Source organism: Varanus komodoensis, unplaced genomic scaffold (genome assembly GCF_004798865.1).
Source record: "Varanus komodoensis strain SLA01 unplaced genomic scaffold, ASM479886v1 scaffold86, whole genome shotgun sequence".
In the NCBI taxonomy this organism is placed as follows: Eukaryota; Metazoa; Chordata; class Lepidosauria; order Squamata; family Varanidae; genus Varanus; species Varanus komodoensis.
Genome location: NW_025336554.1, coordinates 153,327 through 175,262, shown reverse-complemented (window position 1 = coordinate 175,262; position 21,936 = coordinate 153,327). Strand labels below are relative to the sequence as shown.

Below are 21,936 nucleotides of genomic sequence, written 5' to 3'. Positions count from 1 at the left end.
AACAGGGTACAGAGAAGCAAGTCCACAGAATATAATGGACTACCACCCCTCCAACAGTTTTTTTATCCCAAGCTAACAAGAACCCCAGATAAACTCTGGAGAACTTACATGAAGGCTGTGAGAGTAGAGACGCATATTTTGAGTTTCTTATTCTGCTCAGCAGCCTCAACCATCCAGAGTTTACATGTCATCAATATTTCCTGCTTTCCTCCAATGGCCTTGCTGTCTATGTGGTACCTTCTTTACCAGAGCTGGCATGCCTGCATACAGCAGTTGCTGAAAAACCTGGGCAGGAGGAGGCCTTGCACTCACCCTGCTTGATGGGTACTGCATGCAGCTGGTTTTCCACCATATATATGCAGTGCTGGACTAGATGGATTTTTGGTCTGATCTGGCATTGCTTTTCTTATGTTCTTGATGCCTCAACACTGATAGTTAATGTCGATTGCAAGCAACAAAACCAGTTTGTATTAATAGATTTCTGTAGGCCCATTTAACCAGCATGAGGAAAGAGCGCAAAGAAAGTAAAGCATTAATTTTACATACCCAGAAATGGTCTGAGATTACTGGGAATTAATCATTTATTTCAGGAAGAAAAAGGGGGCATTGAAATTAAATACCTCTTAATGTTCAGTTTAGGATGTTTACAAAATGCCCTGTACAGTCTGGATGCATGTCCAGGGACGGGTCAGCTGAACAGATATTGACAATGTGAAAGAAGGAAGGAAAATCCACCCAACCACTCTGAAAGGTAGCTAGTGCAAAGTAGCTCAATAGCTTGGAATCACCACTTGATCATCCACTGCAACCCAAAGAATGTTGGCCTCAAGCCTCATGGAACCTTTGGGGAAAATTGGAATAAGGGGAATTGGCATGGGCTCTATTGTATTTTCTTCATCCTGGACCTCAGTGAGGGAGCCAGATCCTCGGTCTGAGGCACTGAGTAGTGAGTTGAACTGCAAGAAACTGCACTTCACTGACGTAGGATTACAACCTTTTACATAAAGTATAAAGAGAAATGCCATGGAGGAGGATAGGAAGAGCAAATTAAGATACAGGTACCCACACAGGATCCTTCTGAAAAATGTAGCTTCAAGAAGATCAAAGGCTAACTTATCTACCCTACATCCTGCATGGTGAAACAAAAACAGTTCCAAGGAATTATGGAATGATCCTGAATGGGAAAACAGGAGTTCACATTAACTGCTTGGTACAGAAAGACTGCATAAAATCTGTTTTCTAAGTCGAAGTTCCTGACCTCTGCATTGGAACTAAACTTTTCACCACCCAACATTTAACCATTAGTCTTGAACCGAGTGATAGCTTTGAGTGTGCATGACAAACAAGATTAATTTCCATAATATATTGCAATCACACAAAGTGCCCCAATGGAAAAGAGTTCTGCTGTTTCATTAAGTCATTGAAAGCATTAAGTGGTCAATGCTTAGGTACATCAAACATATTCTTTCTCTCAGCAATTCATCAGGAAAATTTCAACTTTGAAATGGTAATTAACTTGCATTTTAATTATCCAGAGGGCAGCAATTAATGCTGGCACTCCACAAAACCCCTCTGGAGTTCTAGTAGCCCCAGACCACCAGAAACACAAAACAGTGAAGGCTGTCATAAATAAGCTTACTACAAGACAGAGATGAGGAAGGGACTAGGAACAAGCAAGGTTCCTGTGATGTGATGTTGGAGATATTGCTGTCAGCAGACAAACTACCATTTGAGGAGGGAGTTCCATGATGGAGTACTTCAAAGACTGCCGTGTTGTCTTGAAAACAGAGAGAAGGAAATGTGTCACTGTTAAAGTTGACATTGAGTTGAGAATGGTGCTGCTTCAGGTCTTGCTTCTGGCTTTATTTTCCAAAAGTGAATGCCTGGCACACATCCTCAAATGCAGCAACTGGGAGCCGCCTATCCCACTGCAGGCCTATCAGTCAGGAGACATCCTCATCGGCAGCATCACTTTTCATGGTTTAATCATTTCCAGTGCACTAACCTTCACTGAAGAACCCCCACCAGACTCACTCAAAGAATTCATGTATGGATTGCACTGCTGTCTGTTTTCATTTCTTCATCTGTCAGAGCAGTGATCACACCCCAGGGATAAGGATTCATAAATGAATTTTACCTCTACTTGGCCATGAATTGCTTCTAATTGCCACACATTCAGGCAGCACATGAAAGTAGACATGGAGAAAGCACACCCACACAGAGGGTAAAAGTTCATGCATTTTTTTTTTTTTTGATGCTACTTATTTTCCACAAAATTTCTCCAGTATTGTCTGCTGCCCATGCTGTCTGATGTAGACATTTTTGTATGCAACCTTACCACCTGCTCCCAGGGCTAAAGCCCTGTCAAACTGAAAAGAGTTTGCCTCCTACTACGTACAGCCATAAAGCTTTGCTATGCCTTTGTAGACGCTCGTTCTGTGACTTGGTCTTTTTCTGTCTAGTGCCCAAGCTCTTTCTTTCTGGCACTTTCTTTCTGCCCATGCATGTATAACTTGTAGGTGCTGACTTCCACTGATTCTCAGGTGTTGCCTCTCCTTTCAGCATGATCCCTAAGAATTAACAGCACCTCCTGGCCTTGGCATTTGCAGTACAAGAGATCAATGAGAGCCCTCACATACTGCCCAATAGCACGTTGGGCTTCCATGTCTATGACAGCTATGACAATGAAAGGAGAACCTGCCAGGCCACCCTGCGACTTCTGTCAGTACAGGAGAGATTGGTCCCGAACTATGCATGTGGCATCTGCAACAATCTAATAGCAGTTGTTGGGACATTGGACTCCCAAATCTCTCTTCATATGGCAAATATCTTGGATATCTACAAGATTGCACAGGTGGGGAACAAGTTCTTTTCTGTATGTGAGAGATGGGAATTTAAATAACCTCCTACACTTCCTAGTTTGTTTCCAGCTTTGGTCTTAGAAATTGTTCCAGTGAAATCAAGCAGATGAGTTCTTATTCATCTTCCTTTTACCCAATTTAAATAATGGGAAGTATACATCAATTGCATATTTGATCATTCTTTGATCATTCTTATTAGCCATTCTTAATCTTGGTATCATGATTACTATGGTAAAAGTTTTCATGACTTTTAAAAATTGCTTTTCCTTTTTGCGTTACACACTTGAATCAAATCACAGCTTGAGGAATAATTAAAAATAACTTAAAAGATTGTAATTTTTGCTGTAATACAGAGCAGTACAACTTATACATTTATGGGAGGCAGAAGGTCAAAATCCATGATCACTCTCATTCAGATGCAAGTTTCTCCACAGGTCAAACCAGCTAAATCCAGCAGTGCAGGACTGAGTTTAGAAACTCAACATTGCAATTCCACATATTCTTCTCAAACAGGGAATCTGAAACCTCATTTTGTGGAGTGCTGCAATTGATTTGATGGGTTTGTAATATTTTGGATGTAATGCTATTCCTCCCTTCTCATGGTATTTTACTTCCTTATTATTATTACAAGGAGTTTCTCTGATATCCTGGAAAAACAGGATGCCAGTTCAACATGCACATTCATGATTATTTCAAGATTTCTTTAGGAAGGTCCAGTGAGCAGAACAAGCTTGCCAAACAGGCAATCCTGGAGATGTGTTGCCCTCCAAGTCTCATCAAGCCATGACTGCTGGGAATCAGAAGAATTTAGCTCAAACACATATTGAGGACTCCTGATTGTGGGAGAATTGGAATTAGTTTGGAAAGCATAAAATATATAAGTTTTGAAATGCTTTTCTGAGAATTGCTGACAGCATGCATGTGGATCAGACTGAAATTTCTCAAATAATTGATATTATTTTGCTAACATTTCTTCAGCTTCTCCTTAGCTCATATATGGTGTGGCTCCAGTCATGAATGATAAGACTCCAGAACTTCCCTTCTATCAGATGATTCCTCATGAAACTCTGCAGTAAAAGGGGATTCTGTCTTTGCTCCTATATTTCAGCTGGACGTGGATTGGACTAGTTTTTATGGATAATGACAATGGAGAAAGATTCTTGCTCACTGTCTTTCCAATGTTTTCCAAAAGAGGTGTCTGCTTTGCCTTCTTAGAAAAACTCCCCTCATATACCTACATCACTAACCTTAGTGCCATTTTAGAAAAGGGGGCAAACATACATGATAAACTAGTGGATAGCAAAGCCAATGTAGTTGTTCTTCATAGAGAATCATATTCATTTGCAACTTTTAGATGGCTTCCATATATACCAGAACTGGAGAACAGGACAAGCAAATTCAAAGGCAAAGTCTGGGTAGTGACAGTTCACATGGATTTCAATGCATTGATCTTTCAAAGGAATTGGGAGACAGGAATATTCCACGGTGCCCTGTCTTTGAGGATGCACTCCAATGACCTACCAGGATTCAAAGTATTTGAGGAGAGCAGAAATCCAGTCAGCACAAAAGGAGATGATTTTCTCAAGATCTTTTGGCCACAGGCTTTTGGCTGTCTTTTTCCAAGTTCTGAAGCAGAGGATTTGGAAGAGGAGATCTGCACTGGGAAGGAAAGGCTGGAGAGTCTTCCTGGATCTTTCTTCGAGATGAGCATGACTGGCCAAGCTATAGCATCTACAATGCAGTCTATGCTGTGGCCCATGCTATGCATGTCAGGTCTGCATCTGAAGTAAAACACAGGGCCATCATGGAGACAAAAGGGCAGAAGTTCAGAAATGAAGAACCATGGCGGGTAATGTTCTCCCAGTACTCAAATGTGAAACTCCCCTGCCTTCTGCTGTGGCAAAAGCCTCAAACTATCCCTCAAATTATATTCTACATTCCAGTCACCTTCCCCTGCCTTCCTCTTCTGAATTTTGGACCAAGTTGTAGCTCCACTTAGCCACTACAGTACTGTGTGATTTGGAATCAGACAACTGCCTTCAGTGTTATAGACAAAGGGTTGTTGTGAGGATAAAAGTTGGGTAGAAGAAAGTTATTTTAAGCTACCTTGAGTTCTACACGAGAATCAGAAATGAAGAGCAGCAAGTTAACTCCCATTCAATACATGAGTAGCATTTCATCAATCAGTCTCTTCATCCCTGGAATTTATTATTGACATTCTTCCCCAGTTGATAGTAGAACTTAGCCTTGTATGCTGCAATGCAATCCTTCTCTTGTATTTCCATTTTCATTCTAGCTCCATCACTTTCTCAGAGGGGTCTCATTTAATAACAGTCCTCACAACATGATTTCCTTCAATGAGAAAGGGGAGATGGTACCAGGTTTTGATGTTATCAATTGGAAGTTTTTTGCCAATGAATCCTTTCTCCGTGTGAAAGTTGGAAGGATCAATCTTCAGGCTTCTACAGGCCAAACTGTCACCATGAATGAGGAGGCCATCATGTGGCACCACCAGTTTAACCAGGTAGGAACCACTGGTCAGTTCCTTGGAAACAGCACTGATCCTTGTTCCTGCTGGTTTTAATTTCAGTCAATTCCAACAAACCATCATGCAAAACACATTTTGGATTGAAAGAAGCATATTGTGTGAAGTGAAGGCATAAGAGGGAAAAGACTTCCACATGGAAGGTTTTCTTTGCCAACAATACTGTTACAACAAAACCAATGGAAGAATGTAAATGCAGTTAAATTTATATCAGGTTTTTATTATTTGGAATAGATTAGCCAACATTTTTAATACTCTGCTAAACAGAAACCATGCAAACACAGCCAAATGTCACTGAAAATGTCTGTCTAAAGCTGTTGTGTCTGTTCCCAGATGTGTGGGGAATATCTTGGGAGACACTGAAGGGCCCAGCCCCAGAACCTGGAAATGATACCAGCCACAGACTTCAGATTACCACTCTTGTCCTTATAGACCTGAACAGCAAATGAGATCAAAGGAATATACTGTATGTAGAGTGATTATCATACCTGTTTGATCCAACAGCTTATAAGTTAATTCCAGTTCTCATTGAAAATACTCCTACATTTTGCTTCTGGAAACCTTCTGTAGCAGATTAGTTCTGCTTTCAAAGTCTGCTGCTGACACTCATCCATGATGCATGAGGAGCAATAATTTTCCTGTTCTATGAGTAGCATTCTAAATAGTTCAAGGCAGTCTTCTAAGATAATATCTGATGCATTGTCAAGCAATGCCACTTCAAGAAGTGGCATCTCATCTAGTACATTATTCTATCATTTGCTGTATTTCTTCCTACAAAATGAGGGTCTGTGTGAGCACTCACCCCTAAATAAAGAAAACTTGCAATTCATGGTAGTAAATTAAGAATCTCAGCCTGGAATGCTGGGAAAATTTTGTAACTTATTTGTTGTTTGAGAATCTTCCATTTAAAAAAAATGATTTCTGTTCATGTATGTATTCTGCTTTTGTATTCACATATTAGACACGACCACTTTCTGTATGTACAGAGCGTTGCCATCTGGGCTCTAGCAAGACAGTGAAGGAAGGAGAGCCGTTTTGCTGCTACAACTGCATTCCATGTCCAGATGGAAAGATTTCAAGCCAGGCAGGTAGGAGTATTTATTTAGCTATTCATTTATATTAATATTTCTATACCACCCTATTCCCATCAGCTCTGGGTGGTGTACAAGAAATTGAAACCAACAGTGATGAACATGGACTAATACAATATATTAAATAAAACTAACATGGAACTAATTAGTCAGAAGATATAGGCTTTAACTCCTTAATGTGAGAATCTGTAAAGTCAGATGCATGTCTCTGCATGTAATACACTTTCATTGATTAGATATTAAAAGTGGCTGTTTTGTAGATGAGGTGATTGTTCTTCAGTGTTTCAAATGGGATCAGAAGGTCTGTGAACCAGTGCCTGGCCATGGTAATGGACTTGACCAGGAGCAATACACTGAGACTCAATCCAGGCAAGATAGAGTACTGGAGGTGTGGTTCGCATGTAAGGGAGGAGTGACCTCTTTCACCCCTTCTACAGAGGTTGACAGTTCCCATAATGGCTCAAGTTTGGCTGAACTGTCACTTGTCACACAGGGGGACCCTGTGGTATGGGGCAGCTTTCCCCACCTTAGTTTGCTATGCCAATTATATCCATCTCCATCCAGGTACAGATTAGTCATCTATGTTTGCATAGCCGGTTTCATGGATTAAGGCATTTTACTTAAGACTGCCTTTCCAAATGGGTCAGAACCTTTGGCTGGTCCAAAATAGGGCAGCAAAATGGCTAACAAGCACTGGCTGACATGATCTCTTTTGGACCAGCATTATCTGCACAGACTGCCAGTCCATAACTAGACAGATTTCTCCTAGATTTACATTCCAAGCCCTACATGGCTTGAAATTACCAAGGAGAACATAGTCTTTTATATATACTTGCCCAAAAAATAACAAAATCATCCTAAGAGTTTATTTTTCTGGAGTCCCTGCTAATGGAAGTGAGTTGGACAGCTCCTAAGAAGAGAGACTTTGCTGTGGCAACTCATTGGTGAAATGACCTTCCCAAAGAGGCTGGCCTGGCAGATAGATTGTGCTCTTTCCAGCACCTGGTGCTTTCCTGGACAATTTAGCTGTTCGGTCCTTTTTTATGCTTGGCTATATGTTAAACCTTTGTGTTGTTCCTGGGTTTTGCTTTGGAGATTATTTCTATTTTACACTACAGTTTTAAAGCAGTTCTTCTGAGCCGCTCAGAAAGCAATGGCCATTGGGCAGCAGAGAAATGTAACAGATCAATCAAATCAAGTCAAACCTGACTGGGTGGGTTTGCAGCACAGAACCAGCAATGGTTGCTTTTTTACAGAAGTCCATCTGATTTGTCATACAAAGCTAGCCATGGAGTTCATAGTTTATTAGTAACCACAAATAGGAACAGTGGCCTATTGTATGGTTTCTTGGTAGCACAATGGCTCCCTGTCTTTTCCTTATCTAGAAAAGCAACATGTCCTGCCACCAAGGATGGAACTATAGATCCACGTGGCAAGAGTGAACAACTGCCACTCTCACCCACCAGCTAGCCAGAGAGCATCATTTCCTAAAGATGAGCTGGTCAGTGGTGAGAGAAGAGTACTGAGTGGGAGGGGTGAGAGTCAGCAGGCAGCAGTAATGAGGGGGAGGCATCATGGGGTTGGGGGGCCTTAACACTCTGGTTTGCCAGAGAGGCATTCCCAACCCAGTGTCCACAAAGTGAGCACTTTAAGTTCCAGGGTTTGAAGGGTTTGGGAGAAATCCCAGCATCATGGGAAGGATACTTGTCATCATCCAAAGATTAATATTAGGCTGATTGGCCTATAGTTCCCCAGTTCATCTTTTTCCATTTCTTGTAGATGGGGAGAACATCAGCTCTTCTCCAGTCATTCAGCACTTTTCCTGTTTTCCAAGATTTCTCAAAGATTATACTTAGTGGTTCAGAGAGTTCTACCAGTTCTTTTGTCACTCTAGGATGGAGCTCAGCAGGCCCGGGAGATATGAATGCATTAAGCACATCAAGGTGCTCCTTGGTGAATTGTCTAGAGATCTTAGGCTGCCTGCCCACCCTTTTGTCTTGTACTTCCTCCTATGGAGGTAGGTCATCTTTTCTCTTGTGTGAGAAGACTGATCCCCTGTAGGGGTTAAGTACCTTTGCCATCTGTTATCTTTTTGCTGTCCACATTGAATTGTTGAACTCTCCTCTCTTTTGCTTTTTGTTTTGGATGTAACTGATGAAAGTTTTTTTTGTTCCTTTTAGCAAGCCTCACTAGTCTCAGCTCATAACCCACTTTAGCCTTCCTGACTCCATTCCTGCAAGTCTTTGTTGTCTGTTTATATTCCACTTAATTTATTATTCATTAATTTATTTAAAACATTTGTATGCTGCCCAATTGTGCCACAGCACCTCTGGGAGGCTCTCAATTACAAGATAAAAACACAATAAATACCTGAAAGAAGATTTTTAAAATAGAATAACAATAAAATACAAGCAGAAATATAAAACAAAGGTCAAATGGAAATTAATTATTAAAATATGTATTTTTAAAAGGAAGGTTTTTGCCTGGCACCAAAAAGAACATAAGGAAGGTGCCAGGTGAATCTCCTTGAGGAGAGCATTCCAGACATGGCAAGCAGCTGCAGAAAAGGCCCTCCTTCTAGTGGCCATCCCTCTCACCTCCTTAAGGTGAGGCCCCCTGCATAGATCTCAAAGGCTGGGTAAGCATGTATGGCTGTAGGCACTCCTTAAGATAATTGGGGCCTAAGCCAATCAGGGCTTTATATGCCAACACAAGCACCTTGAATTGGGCCTGGGCCCAATTATGTGTTTTGTGGGCCACTGTGTCACCAACTGAGGGGTTCCCATCACCAACTGAATGGCCCTATTCTGTACCAATTGTAATTGCCAGATGGGCAAGTCCCACGCAGAGTGCATTGCAGTAATCTATTTTGGATGTTACCACTGCATTGGTGACTGTTTTCAGGCTCTGTCCAGGTAGGGATGAAGCTGGTGTACCCTCCATAGGTGGAGGAAAGCACCCCTGGACACTAAACTCACCTGATATTCCAAGGATAAACCCAGGTCCAGGAGCACTTTCGCAGCGTGGCCTCCCTATCACTTCCTATACATATCCTTTTGTTTTCAGGTTGTCTCTTAAGTTTTTGTGGAGCCATGATTTCCTCTGTTGTCTTTTGCACTTTTTAGTTGGAATTAGTTGTTGTGCTTAAGGGAATTTCCTTCCTTCCTTCCTTCCTTCCTTCCTTCCTTCCTTCCTTCCAGATTCCCCATCTCTCTTGGACTCCTTTTCCCTTGAGAGTGAGTTGCCAGGGGATTTTGCTTATCATTGATATTAAATTCATGCCTTTTGAATTTAGGGTATGTGATGGGCTACAATTGATTCTTGTCATTTTCTTAACTGGGAATTCAAGAATGACATGGTCACTTTCCCCCAGGAAACCAGCAGCTGCTATTCTGTCCACTAGATCTGGCCTGTTGGCAAGCAGTAGTTTGAGTGTTGTTGTTCCTCTTATCCCTTCCTCTAGAGGAAGTTATCAGTGACACATGTAAGGAATCTCTTGGAGTAGCCGTGTTTGGCTGCATAAGTCTCCCAGCAAATAGTTGGATAATTGGCACCCCCACACACACACACACACCGATCATGCTTCCTTGCAACACTGGTATTTTTCTCCCCAAAGATAATGTCCTTGTGCTCTCTTTGAGTGGCTGAACAATAACAGACTCAGATAACTATGCTGCTTTTGGGTGTTTTTGCTCCTCTTAACCCAACCCAGATGCACTCAATGTGACTACTTAGCTCCTCCTGTAATTCATTGCAGGTATAAGTGTTTTCAATGTATTGTATGACACCACCTTCCTTTTATCTTTTCTGTTTTTCTTGAAGAAGAAAATTATAAAGGTTCACATTAAAAAAACCCCCAGATTTCTGCCCCATTCCTAATGTGTGTGCGTGCGTGCGAGAGAGAGAGAGAGAGAGAGAGAGAGAGAGAGAGAGAGAGGAACACACAGAGAGACAAACAGACAGTCAATATTTTGTGAATACTCTGGGAAATGGATGTAGGAAACAGACTTATTTCTTTGAATACTGAAAAAGGAGGAAAAGGGCTAGTGAATCAGTATAGTTCCAGCATAGCTTCCTCTCTTAAAGAGCTGTGAGTACATTAGGGTAGAACAAGATATTTTACTGGGTAGCAATAAATGACAGAGCTCAGATGCAGGAAATATAACAGCACATAGACCCTTGAACAGATGCTCAAAATTCCTATACAGCATTATGAAATTGTACAAAACAAAGAACCAATTTGGTAATTATGAATAGTTCTGAGAAAATGACTAGGAACTTTTCTCAAAATGGTAAGGATTTTTTTTAAAACTGAGGGTCCCTTTTATGAATTTCATAACTGAGCTCCCCAGTCTAAAGCTTTTTGTAATACTGGAAATAGCACTGATGTGCATTTTGTTAGGGAAAACTGCTTGCAATCTGTCTGTCTGTCTATCTACCTACCTACCAAGCTATTTGGTTTGTCTCCTGCCCCACTGGCATGGCTCATCACATAGTGAGTTCTTATTGAAGAACATCTATGTATTAGAACAAGTGTCCACAAAAATGCTTTAGGAATGTCTATGTGAAAATCTGTTCCAATTGCCCAGTTCAGCATGTTCCAAATTCTAAGAAAGGAAAATGAAAAATGAAGAGATAGTGAAAGTACAGAATTTGTCCATCCCTGAAGCAAACACACCAACCCAACATTTGCCTTTTTACATTCCCATTGCTGTCACTGTGTATTAGTTCCTCTCATGCCAGTGTTTACGTAAGTGCTCCCTTGGGATGGAGCATGTGGAAAAGCTGGGTTTTGAAGTGGGTACCTGCACATTCCAGGAATCCCACTCCTAATGGTTATAGTTCAACCCTTTGCCCCTTAAATACAATTGACCTGACACTCATCAAGATTAAATGCACTTCCACTGGATTAAATCTGAATTGCTCAATTGAACAACTATGGAAAAGGAAAAACAAGTAAAACAAAAGCCACCATAGTACAAAAACATGGTGACAAGAGGTATCCAAGAGAGGGAAGCATTTTGGCTACACTTCTGGATGAGGACAGAGAGTTGTGGCACACAGCAGCATTTTTCCCAGATGGTCTGGACAGAAATTCCCACTGAACTTTACTGCAGAATTACAATAATTGATGCTGCCAAGAACTCTCAATCTCGATGGGACCAGCATGGAAAAGTAGACTTCACAATATGTTACAGAGCTGTTTTCTTCAGTAAGTCCACAGGGAATCTCATCTTTGACTTAGTACTTAAATTCCTGATTGATTACTTAAAGGACAATAATTATGCCTCCTGATCACCCAAGCCTCAGTGACATTCAGTAACCACAAGAAAATACTAATTCCAAAGAAAAAAAATACAAACCCAGTGAAATACAGACCCAGTATTTTTCCTGGGGAGAAGGGCAAGCAACTGGTGAGGATTTGCCATTCTGGTCTTTGATACTCCATGGTTCAGGTGACACAAAAAATATTGCTTTTCAAATAAGGAAGTTTTAACCATGTAAAGATTAATTATAGAGCTTCAGGGGATGGAAAAAGAGAGATCAATTCCCATAACGAACATCTGTGGCTGCACTGAGAATGATGATTTTGGTGGTCTTGCTGGTGATGTTTCCTCACCTGGTTTGCAAGGCTGGCACTGTGAAATGCAGGGTCCGGCACCCACATTCCCCGCTTCACTCATATCATCAGCCAGGAGACCTCATGATTGGTAGCATTGTGACTCATGGCAGCATCGTCCACCATTCTGAACTGCGCTTCACTGAAGATCCCCCGCCAGCACTGTTGGAGGATCTTGTGTAAGGGCTTAATGGTATTGATATTAATATTAAATAAACTAATAATGGAATGCCATCAAAATTTATAATGAAGTTACAAATAAATAATGCTAGCTAATACTATTGAACAATAGTAATAATTTATTTCATCACTGCTATGGTCAGTCATAAAGTTCTATGTTTAGAACACTGGCTTGTTAGCTTAGCATGCAGGAAAAGAAGGTAATCCTGCAAGCTCTTTTCCCAGAAGAAAACAGTCATCATGGAGTTTTTACACTTCAACTGCTCTTTCATTCATTTGTTGTTATATAATTTTTACCTAATCCTCCAACTAAGACTCTCTCAGGGCCTTATGAAAAAACAAAACAAAAAACACTGATTTGCACACCTACATCTTTCATGTCCCTTAATTTGTCCACATGCCTTCAGAATAGCTGATACTTGCTACAAGAAGACCTCATCAGTGAGACTTTTAGAGTTAGGGATTTGCCTTATCCTGAAATCAGAGAACTAGTCCATCCAGCTCACTGCACTCTGATCAGGTTGGCCCCTGTCTCCCGGATCTGAGACAGAGTTTTTCCATAGCCCAACTATACTTAATTGCTGATGCTGAGGACTGAATCTAGAATTTTTACCACTCCCTATGACCCAGATAGAATCTCTCCACTTCCACAGAATATGTGGGGGCACGCTGGAGACCAAACCATCCTCCTCACTGCAACCACTTGGTGAATTTTCAAGGATCCATGTGAATTTCACCAACGTACTATTATGCCCCTGGGCTTGCACTTTAATGCCTTGCTTTTTAAAAAGGACTTTTGATGCTTTGTGAGCTTTATTTTGTGACCAGGGCTTCTCTTCTTCAGAACACTTAGACAGCATTTTCTACTAAAATTTTTGTGCAGAGGGAGTGTGGTGTTCTGAACAGAACCAGGCTTACCACTTGTCATTGATATTTTTGTATAGATCACTTTAGGCAAAAGAGTCCATCACAAAAGATAGTGAGAAGATGACACAGGACAGGGTGACAATAGCATCATTTTTGGAGATATTCTTTTGATGCAGAATGTATCTTTCTTTTCAGTGTACTGTCTAAGAACTACCAGCATATCCTGGCCTTGGTGTTTGGCACAAAGGAGATAAATGAGAACCTGCAGATATTACCCAATTTCACTCTGGGTTTCAACATTTATGACAGCTATACAAATGCAGATAGGACCTATCATGCCACAATGCTACTTTTATCTGCACAGGAGAGATTGGTCCCGAACTATGTGTGTGACATGCAGAGCAACCCTGTAGCAGTCATCGGGGGACTTGACTCCCAAATCTCCCTCCATGTGGCAACACTCTTGGATATTTATAAGACTCCACAGGTAGGAGACGAGTCGGTCTAAAGCAGAATGGAAGATGTTGACATGACTGAGGCTTCCTTCATCCTTTCAAATATCTTACTGAGTGATGCAAAACAAGAAATAGTTTCCATGAAAATAGTGAGAGGGGCCTTTTGGTCTGTATATTTTGGATGTCTTTGTCAAGCTAAGAAGAAGAATCTTCATTAGTGAATATGTATACAGTTGTTGATCTAGATCATCTTTTATGCTTTGCTGTTGTGCCATTGTGCATTTGCACTTACGTCTTTTTCCCTCCCTCTCTATATATGCAAATGTGTGTGTCTCCACAAATACACAAATACCAAGTCTCGACTAGGGTAGTACCTCTACATTCTTATTTTGCCTCTTACTCTTACTACAACTAGTGGTGGTATAAGCTGCATTTGCAACACAGTGCAGCTAGGTAAGGTGTATTCTTTTCCTTTCCCTTTAGCCTGGATCGCCAGGTTCTTCCACTACACCCAAACAATCCAGTCAGCAAACCATGGCCACTCAGTAGGCTCATTCCACACTGGGTCCTTTAGGGGATTTCTCCAGCTATAGGGCCCACTCTGCCCACTGATGCATCCCTTCTGCATGCAAGCATTGCTCTTTTCGATACATAAGCAAACAGCTCTTGCATTCTAAATTCAGGAGAGAGAACGAATGATTGTTACAGGAGGTCAAGAGAGCTACCTTAAAAAGGCAGATCCATGCCAACCTCAGAACATCTTTTGTAACAAGATAGGGGCCTGATTTTCAATGTGGGAACAGCCACAAGCTCAGCACTGTAATAAAGCATCTCCAGGTAAGAAGGATGGCTTCATAAGAAAGCATTTATGTATGTATGTATGTATGTATGTATGTATGTATGTATGTACGTGCCATATGATTATTGCATGGACACCCAAATGTCAATATCAGATGGACAGGTCAACTCGGCCTCTTTGGAGACTCAATAAAATTCACTGGTGATATATGCAAAGCTACAAGATACAGCAAGAGTCTGACCTTAGATCATCAAGAATTATTTCAACTTACTTTAAGCAAAATGTAAAAGACCATTTTTTCTGCTCTTCATATTCTCTCTCTCTCTCTCTCTCTCTCTCTCTCTCTCTCTCTCTCTCTCAAGCTCATATATGGTGCTGCTCCTATAATGAATGATAAAACCCCAGGTCTTCCTTTCTACCAGATGGTCCCCCAGGAAGCCCTTCAATATAGGGGGATTCTCTCACTATTTCTGCACTTTCGGTGGACGTGGATTGGGATGCTCATTATGGATGATGAGAATGGAGAAAAAATTGTGCAAACTCTGGTTCCAGAGTTTTCCCAGAATCATGTCTGTTTTGCCTTCATAGAAAAACTTCCCACACTCAAATTTATCACTGATTTTTCTGGTATGTTCCAACATGGAGAAAACTTGTGTAATCAAATCATGAGCAGCAACGCTAATGCATTGGTCGTTTATGGAGATTCTTACTCCCTGGCCCTTTTGAGATGGTTGCCATATCTTTCAAGCATGAAAAATGTGTCAGCTGAACCAAGAGGTATAGTATGGATAATGGCAGCCCAGGTGGAGTTTTCATCATTCGTCTATCAACGGAACTGGGATGCAAGCATATTTGATGGTGCTCTGTCCTTAACAATTCACTCCAGTGATCTACCCAGATTCAAAGCATTTCTTCAGGGCAGAAACCCTTCCAGTATTGAAGCTGATGGATATATCAGGGATTTCTGGCAACAAGCCTTTGGGTGTACATTCACAGATCAGGTTACAGGAACATTGGAGGAGACTCCTTGTACAGGAGATGAGAAGCTGGAGAGCCTTCCAAGGTCCTTCTTTGAAATGAGCATGACTGGGCACAGCTACAGTGTTTACAATGCTGTTTATGCTGTGGTCCATGCTTTGAATGCCATGTCCTCATCTCATCTGAAGCAGAGAACAAGAACAAGTAGAAGAGAATTTCAGAATCAAGATTCCTGGCAGGTAGTTCTCAACATCACTCTGTGGGAGAGCAACAATCTTTGGGAGATACAGCAAGCCACAAGCCTTTCCTACCTTTTCTTTTCTGCACTGAAATGTGAGAACTGATACTTGTGCTGTCAGAGCACAATTCCTTTGGATTTTTGTTTTGTTTTCTTTGTTATTTTACAGAAAGAAATTGTCAGAAATCTACAGCAATCACTCTTTTCTCTTTTTGTCTCTTTTGCCATGCTTCCAAAAACTGAAATTCAGAATATCCCCTCCCACCATTGGGCTTACCCAAGGAAGGCATATCAGTTGAGTGGGTATATACTGTGCCCCTTTGGAGAAATATATGTTTGTAAAGCCAACACTGTTTTTGTACATTTAGGATGACATGGTTGGCATGACATTTGCAGTTACCCATAGCATGGAAAACAATCCTAAGTTATTTGAAGGATTTAACTTGTTGTATCAGATGGTTATTTAGTTGCCAAACCTGTGTCTTAGGGCATCTGGCAGAAACCATGACTTTGCTTTTAGAGAAGTTAATATCCAAACTGTCTTCTTGGCAATGCTTAGCTAGTACATGGAATGCCCTTTTCAGGCCATTCTGCATTTGAAAATGCAGCACAGCATCATCTGCACACAAAGGAACAGAGATGTGCCTATTTCCCAATTTCAGTATATGAAGGGAAGGGCTGTTCTGTTTAACAATGAGATAATTCATGTATATATTAAAAAGCAGATGAACTAGTATACATCTTTGTCTCACTCCTCTCCTAACTGGGATTACTTCAGTGCAGTGTCCTTGGGTGTTATATTGGACCTTCCTCTGAGAATTTTCACATAATTTGTATATGAGCATGAGTAATCTTTTATCAATTGAAGAAGAGTTCAGTTTCTCCCAGAATTTGGATCTGGAGATGAGATCAAAAGCACATCTGAAGTCAATGAATGCTGCATAGAGTGATGAGTGTGCTCCAGAGGAGTATTTCTCAGTCAGCTGTTGAAGGGTTAGAGCATGGGCAATGATCACTGGCCTTCCCTACTTGTCAGCCAAAATATTTTCAGTTACAGCCCAGTCCTGAAGTTGGTAATACAGGTGTCTGGCATAAAGTTTACTAACAGTACTGAGGGGGCTAATAGGATCGTAATTGGCAAGTAGATATCTCCCTCCTTTTTTGTAGATTGGAATCACCAAGTCCCAGTCCTTGGAGTCCTCAGCTTGTTTGTCAATATAGGTGAATAAGGAAGTCAAAACAAGTAGCCACCAATCTAAATTGTTTTGAAATTTGGGTTAATTTGTCCTTTGTCTGGCCTGTCCATTTTGTTTGTATTTGTCCCTTGAGGATATCTTCAGATGGAATGGAATAAGTATTCAGAAAGGGGGAAATAAATTGAGCAATAGGGCAAATCACACAGGATGTCAGAGTTGTTTAATAGGTTGGTGATTTCCCTTCTCCCAACTCAACAACTGCCCATAACATCATTCTTCAAAAGCCATTATTCCTCAGCTTGTAATGCCCAGCTGTAGCTTTTCCCAAATTCTTGCTTGTTCCTTTTAATCTAGCTCCATCACTTTCTGAGAAGTATCTCTTTTAATAACAGCGCTGGAGATGAGGTCTCCTTTGACCAGAATGGGTGTTTAAAAGCTGGATTTGATGTGCTCAATTGGGTTCTTTCCTCCAACCAAACTTTCCACCATGTGAGAGTTGGAAGGGTGCACCCACAGGATCCAGAGCAGGCATTAATGATCCATAACGAGGCTATAACATGGCACCACTGGTTTAACCAGGTGAGGTTCATTCACTCATGCTCTTCCTACCCTATCTTTCTACCAAGAAAATTTATTTATTTTATTTTTTATTTATATCCTGCCTTTTCCTACAAAGGACTCAAGGCAGCTTATATCATTCTCCTCCTCCATCTTATCCCCACAACAACAACCCTGTGAGGTAGGTTGGGCTGAGAGTCTGTGGCTGGCCCAAAGTCACCCAGTTGGCTCCATGGCCAAGCGGGAACTTGAACCCAGATCGCCTGAGTCCCAGTACCATGCTCTTAACCACTACACCACACTGGCTCTCAAAATGACCTTCAAGTTGGCTTGCAATCATCAAAAGAATTAGAAACTTGAGTGAAAAAAAATAGAATTAATATATTAATAACACCAACCTGTGTGGATGCCCAGAAGTCTGAATTCGAATGATTGCTAGCATTCAATGGAGGGTGCAAGAAGCACAGAGGCTAAGGTCAGCTCTGCACTCCTCCCAACTTGCGGAAGGTTCAGATCAGATTTCAGCCACTAAGTCTTTTGCCCCAGAGCACAGTGTGAGCAGGCTGAGACACAGTCAGAAGACAATGTATGCTGGTGGAGCCTGGCTCTCCCTCTTCCTGCTTCTTAGAACTCCCACAGAACTCTCCCTTAGAGGTCAGCCTCAGAGGGAAGCTCTGAAAATGCAGTGCCCAAAGCTCTCTGCCATGTCCACAACCTGGGGTGAAATTTAGATCACCCTGAGGCATAATCTAAACAGTTCACAATGAGAAATAAAGGCAGGGGGTATGGGGAGGGGGCAGGAAGAAAGAAATGAGGAATTTCTTTCTTCCATCCCTTCTGCCCCACCAACAGGAAACCAGAAATGCCAACTTCAACCTTGAATTGCTCCAAACAGGCTATCAGAATGCATAGCCCAAAGTCAACTTTTTGTCCAAAAGATGTATTCATAGATCTGCGTTTAAAAGCCAGTGTCCATGTCGATATGTTCGATTTAGGGTTTTTCTGAAATGTTACAGGAAGGGAGTATTAATGAAATTAAAAGTATTATTTAGAAGTCCATGTAGGAAGTAAAACTGTCTTGAGAATAGATCTATAAATAACTTGCCCATCTTCATGAAGTGTTGTACTTTTAAAAGAGAAATAATACTGTACCATACTCATTGTTTGAATTTAAAAAGAGATAACACCCTGTGGCATATCCAGCACTCATGTTCAGACAATTGACACAGGACAGGAAATGTGATGATTGTTTTAGTCAAATTCAAGAAGATAGCTGAAATGTAAGTATTTCAAGTTCATTGTGGTTGTTTTCTCCGTTCTTTTTCAAATTAGGTCCAGCCTCTTTCTGTGTGTACTGCGAGTTGCCATCCAGGTACAAGCAAGCAAGTGAAGGAAGGAGAGCCATTCTGTTGTTACAATTGCATTCCATGCCCAGAAGGGAAGATTGCAGAGCTTGAAGGTGAGTGGGCTGATTCTCGTTCTGCCCTAAGAACAAGAAATCAAGAATAAGAACAAAGAACAAGAACTATTCTACTTAAAAGTAGTGAGATCAACTTTTCTGAAACTTTCCAGTTTAGCAGAGGTGTGATCTTGGATGGTCTGGGCAAATGCTGAGGTAGCAACAGAAATAAAAGTCTTCTTTATAGCAGGTTCTAAAATTTTAGCTTATGTCATTTGCATAAGCAGGATCATGTGAAGGTGTATAGTGGTGGAACTTGCCTGGCCAGTGACCAAACCATCTGGCTGATATTTTTCCTCATTCTAAGTTCCATTGAAGCAATTCACTTCTATTTAACCAATGGAAGAAGCACATACAACATCACCCTGACGATGTTGTAACCATCAGAGAAATTCTTATTCTCAGCACAAGTTGCGGGTCAGAAATATGTTCACTTCACATATTAAAGTGAACTTGCCTAATTTCACACTTTCACACTGAAACTCAGCCAACTGCCAAAATTCTCTCTTCTCACAATGTTGCAGTGGAGTTCTTCAATAAAACATATATGTACAAGCATGTATATATTAGGGAGGAGTGTGTGCAGAAGTTATATGGAAAATAATGTCCAAAATGTGTGATACACTAAAAGTGCTTGCAGAAAAAAATGTGTGTATAAGTCACAGTTGCATACAGAATGCAGGTATTAATAGAAATGTGTAGAACATGCATATGATTATTTAAAGTGGATTTTTATACAAAATTCAAGACAAGCTGTACTTGTAAGTTGAAAAATTCTCAGATTAGGAATGAAATGAGAAAATGCTGCTTCTTCTAAAATTGAAATAAACACATTTTGCACTTTGAAGAAGCAATTTTATGCATGTTTAGACAGAGGAAAGGTCTACAACTCCCAGCATGCCCTACCCATGAAAAGAAAAACAGAATGCAATTGGAAACAGGAGCATGCAAGCTGAGCTTTGAGGTGGGTTCCAGAAAACTTAAGCAAGGTCAAGTCTCACAAACTCTTCCATCCGTCTTTTGAGTCAGGGTAATGACAGTGAAAATACAAAATAAAATTTGACATGTTTGGAGACCTTGTTCAGAGAGCCAGCAATTTTGGTCAAGCTCAAATGTAAGCATTTCTATATGATTTATCCAGGTCTAGTTTTCAACACTGTTTGAGTGCTGCAGCCAATCCAGAAGAAAGAGGTCATTACTTAATCATTGTGGAGCTGCAGCCGTATTTTGCAAGGCATTGTGATAATTTTGTTTTTAAATCCTAAGACATGTTTAGATCTACAAAGTTATGCACTGTTGAAACCAACATTGCCATGTTTAACTTTATTGGTAGGACTTAAGTTTGATAAGATTTGATTTGATTTATATGATGGGACAACAACAGCATATAATGAAGACCCATGGAACCTTTGTGAAATCTTTTTTTTTTTTTTTTTGATATCTTTTCTATTGGATGACTGTCCAATAGACATGGATGACTGTCAGAAATGTGAGGACAGAAGCTATCCAAAGAAGGACCAGGATTACTGCATTCCCAAGACAGTAACCTTCTTGTCTTATGAAGAACCTCTGGGTCTCAGTTTAGACTTCTTTGGTATTTTCTCTTCTTTGATCACAGCTCTGGTCTTAGGGATATTTGTGAAGCACCACAACACTCCCATAGTCATTGCTAACAACCGGAACCTCACCTATGCTCTCCTCATCTCCCTCCTGCTCTGCTTCCTTTGTGTGTTCCTATTCATTGGCCAGCCAAAGAAGGTGACGTGTCTCCTCCGGCAGACCACTTTTGGCATCATCTTCTCTGTGGCAGTCTCTTGTATATTGGCAAAAACCATGACAGTAGTTCTGGCTTTCATGGCCACCAAACCAGGGTCCACGATGCAGAAGTGGATGGGGAAAAAGCTGGGCAGCTCCATTGTTTTTTCCTGCTCCCTTCTTCAAACAGGCATCTGTACTGTGTGGCTGGCCACAAATCCTTCCTACCCAGATGTCAATGTTCATTCAGTACCTGAGGAAATAGTCCTGGAATGTAACGAGGGCTCTGTGACTATGTTCTACTGTGTCCTGGGCTATCTGGGCTTCCTGGCAATGGTCAGCTTTATGGTGGCTTTCTTTGCCAGGAAGCTCCCGAACAGCTTCAATGAAGCCAAATTCATCACGTTCAGCATGTTAGTCTTTTGCAGTGTTTGGCTATCCTTTGTTCCAACCTATCTAAGCACCAAAGGAAAACACATGGTAGCTGTGGAAATCTTCTCTATATTGGCCTCCAGCGCTGGATTGCTGGGTTGCATCTTTTCCCCAAAATGTTACATTATTTTAATAAGACCTGAGTTCAACAGCAGGGAACAGCTTATCAGAAGGAAAGACTGAAGAATTATAAGTGTCTGCTCTTTGGGATGATGTGGAATCTAGGGACTGACATCTGTGTGGAATATTGGTGAAAATTCCCCTGTCTGCACCTACTCTCCTGCAAAACTCGCCAACTTCTTGCTGGTTGTATTTTTCATTTAGAAAATTACCAAAGGCAAAACCACTGTATTTGTACATAAAGCTCTGCTGTACCATGACCTTCCCTTCCAGCTAGGACAATGAATTTTCAAAGCAATTTCTTTGGGCACAGACATGGACATGCATGTGATGCATTTCCTAATTCTGAGTAGCAAAGTGTATTTCTAAGCATTTCAGGGCAGATGAGGCCAAAAAAAAAAAAAGTACCATATGAATGAATCTGGTCTCTTAAAAACACAGAATGTAATATTTATCAGACCTTCTTTTCCTCCTTACGATTCCTTGTTGCTATGGGTGGGTGAGAAATGGAGGACCCTGAGAGAGCTTTTTGGGTTTATCAAATCTCCAAATCCTAGAAATGAAAGTAGAATTGGATTAAGTTTGCAACCAAAATCCATACATTACTCAGCTTATGCCGTGTTCTGTAAATTAAAAAATGCATTGGGCAACATGGGCCAATTTTAAAATGCAACACCCACACCCCAACTGCACACAAACATAAATTAATGAATAAAAGAATGCATCTGTTAATACACCTGTTAATGTGTTCATATGAAAAATATTCAAACAATATGTACAAA

General features: G+C 40.9%; 1 protein-coding gene across 1 annotated transcript; it reads left to right on the top strand.

Moving 5' to 3' along the window:
• Positions 1-1,748: 1,748 nt before the first annotated feature.
• Positions 1,749-21,217, top strand: LOC123016551 (vomeronasal type-2 receptor 26-like). Its single transcript, XM_044417063.1, has 9 exons — positions 1,749-2,047; positions 4,216-4,276; positions 5,158-5,385; positions 12,190-12,296; positions 13,360-13,651; positions 14,841-15,635; positions 17,185-17,409; positions 18,721-18,847; positions 20,316-21,217. The coding sequence occupies exons 1-9, from the start codon at positions 1,749-1,751 to the stop codon at positions 21,215-21,217; spliced, it is 3,036 nt and encodes a 1,011-aa protein (XP_044272998.1).
• Positions 21,218-21,936: the final 719 nt, after the last annotated feature.

Excerpts from the sequence above, each read along its gene's own strand:
- LOC123016551 (XM_044417063.1), top strand. The coding sequence starts at position 1,749 with ATGGAGTACTTCAAAGACTGCCGTGTTGTCTTGAAAACAGAGAGAAGG. Across the intron at positions 5,386-12,189 it reads GGCACCACCAGTTTAACCAG|CCAGGAGACCTCATGATTGG; the intron begins GTAGGAACCACT and ends TCATATCATCAG. Across the intron at positions 18,848-20,315 it reads GAAGATTGCAGAGCTTGAAG|ACATGGATGACTGTCAGAAA; the intron begins GTGAGTGGGCTG and ends ACTGTCCAATAG.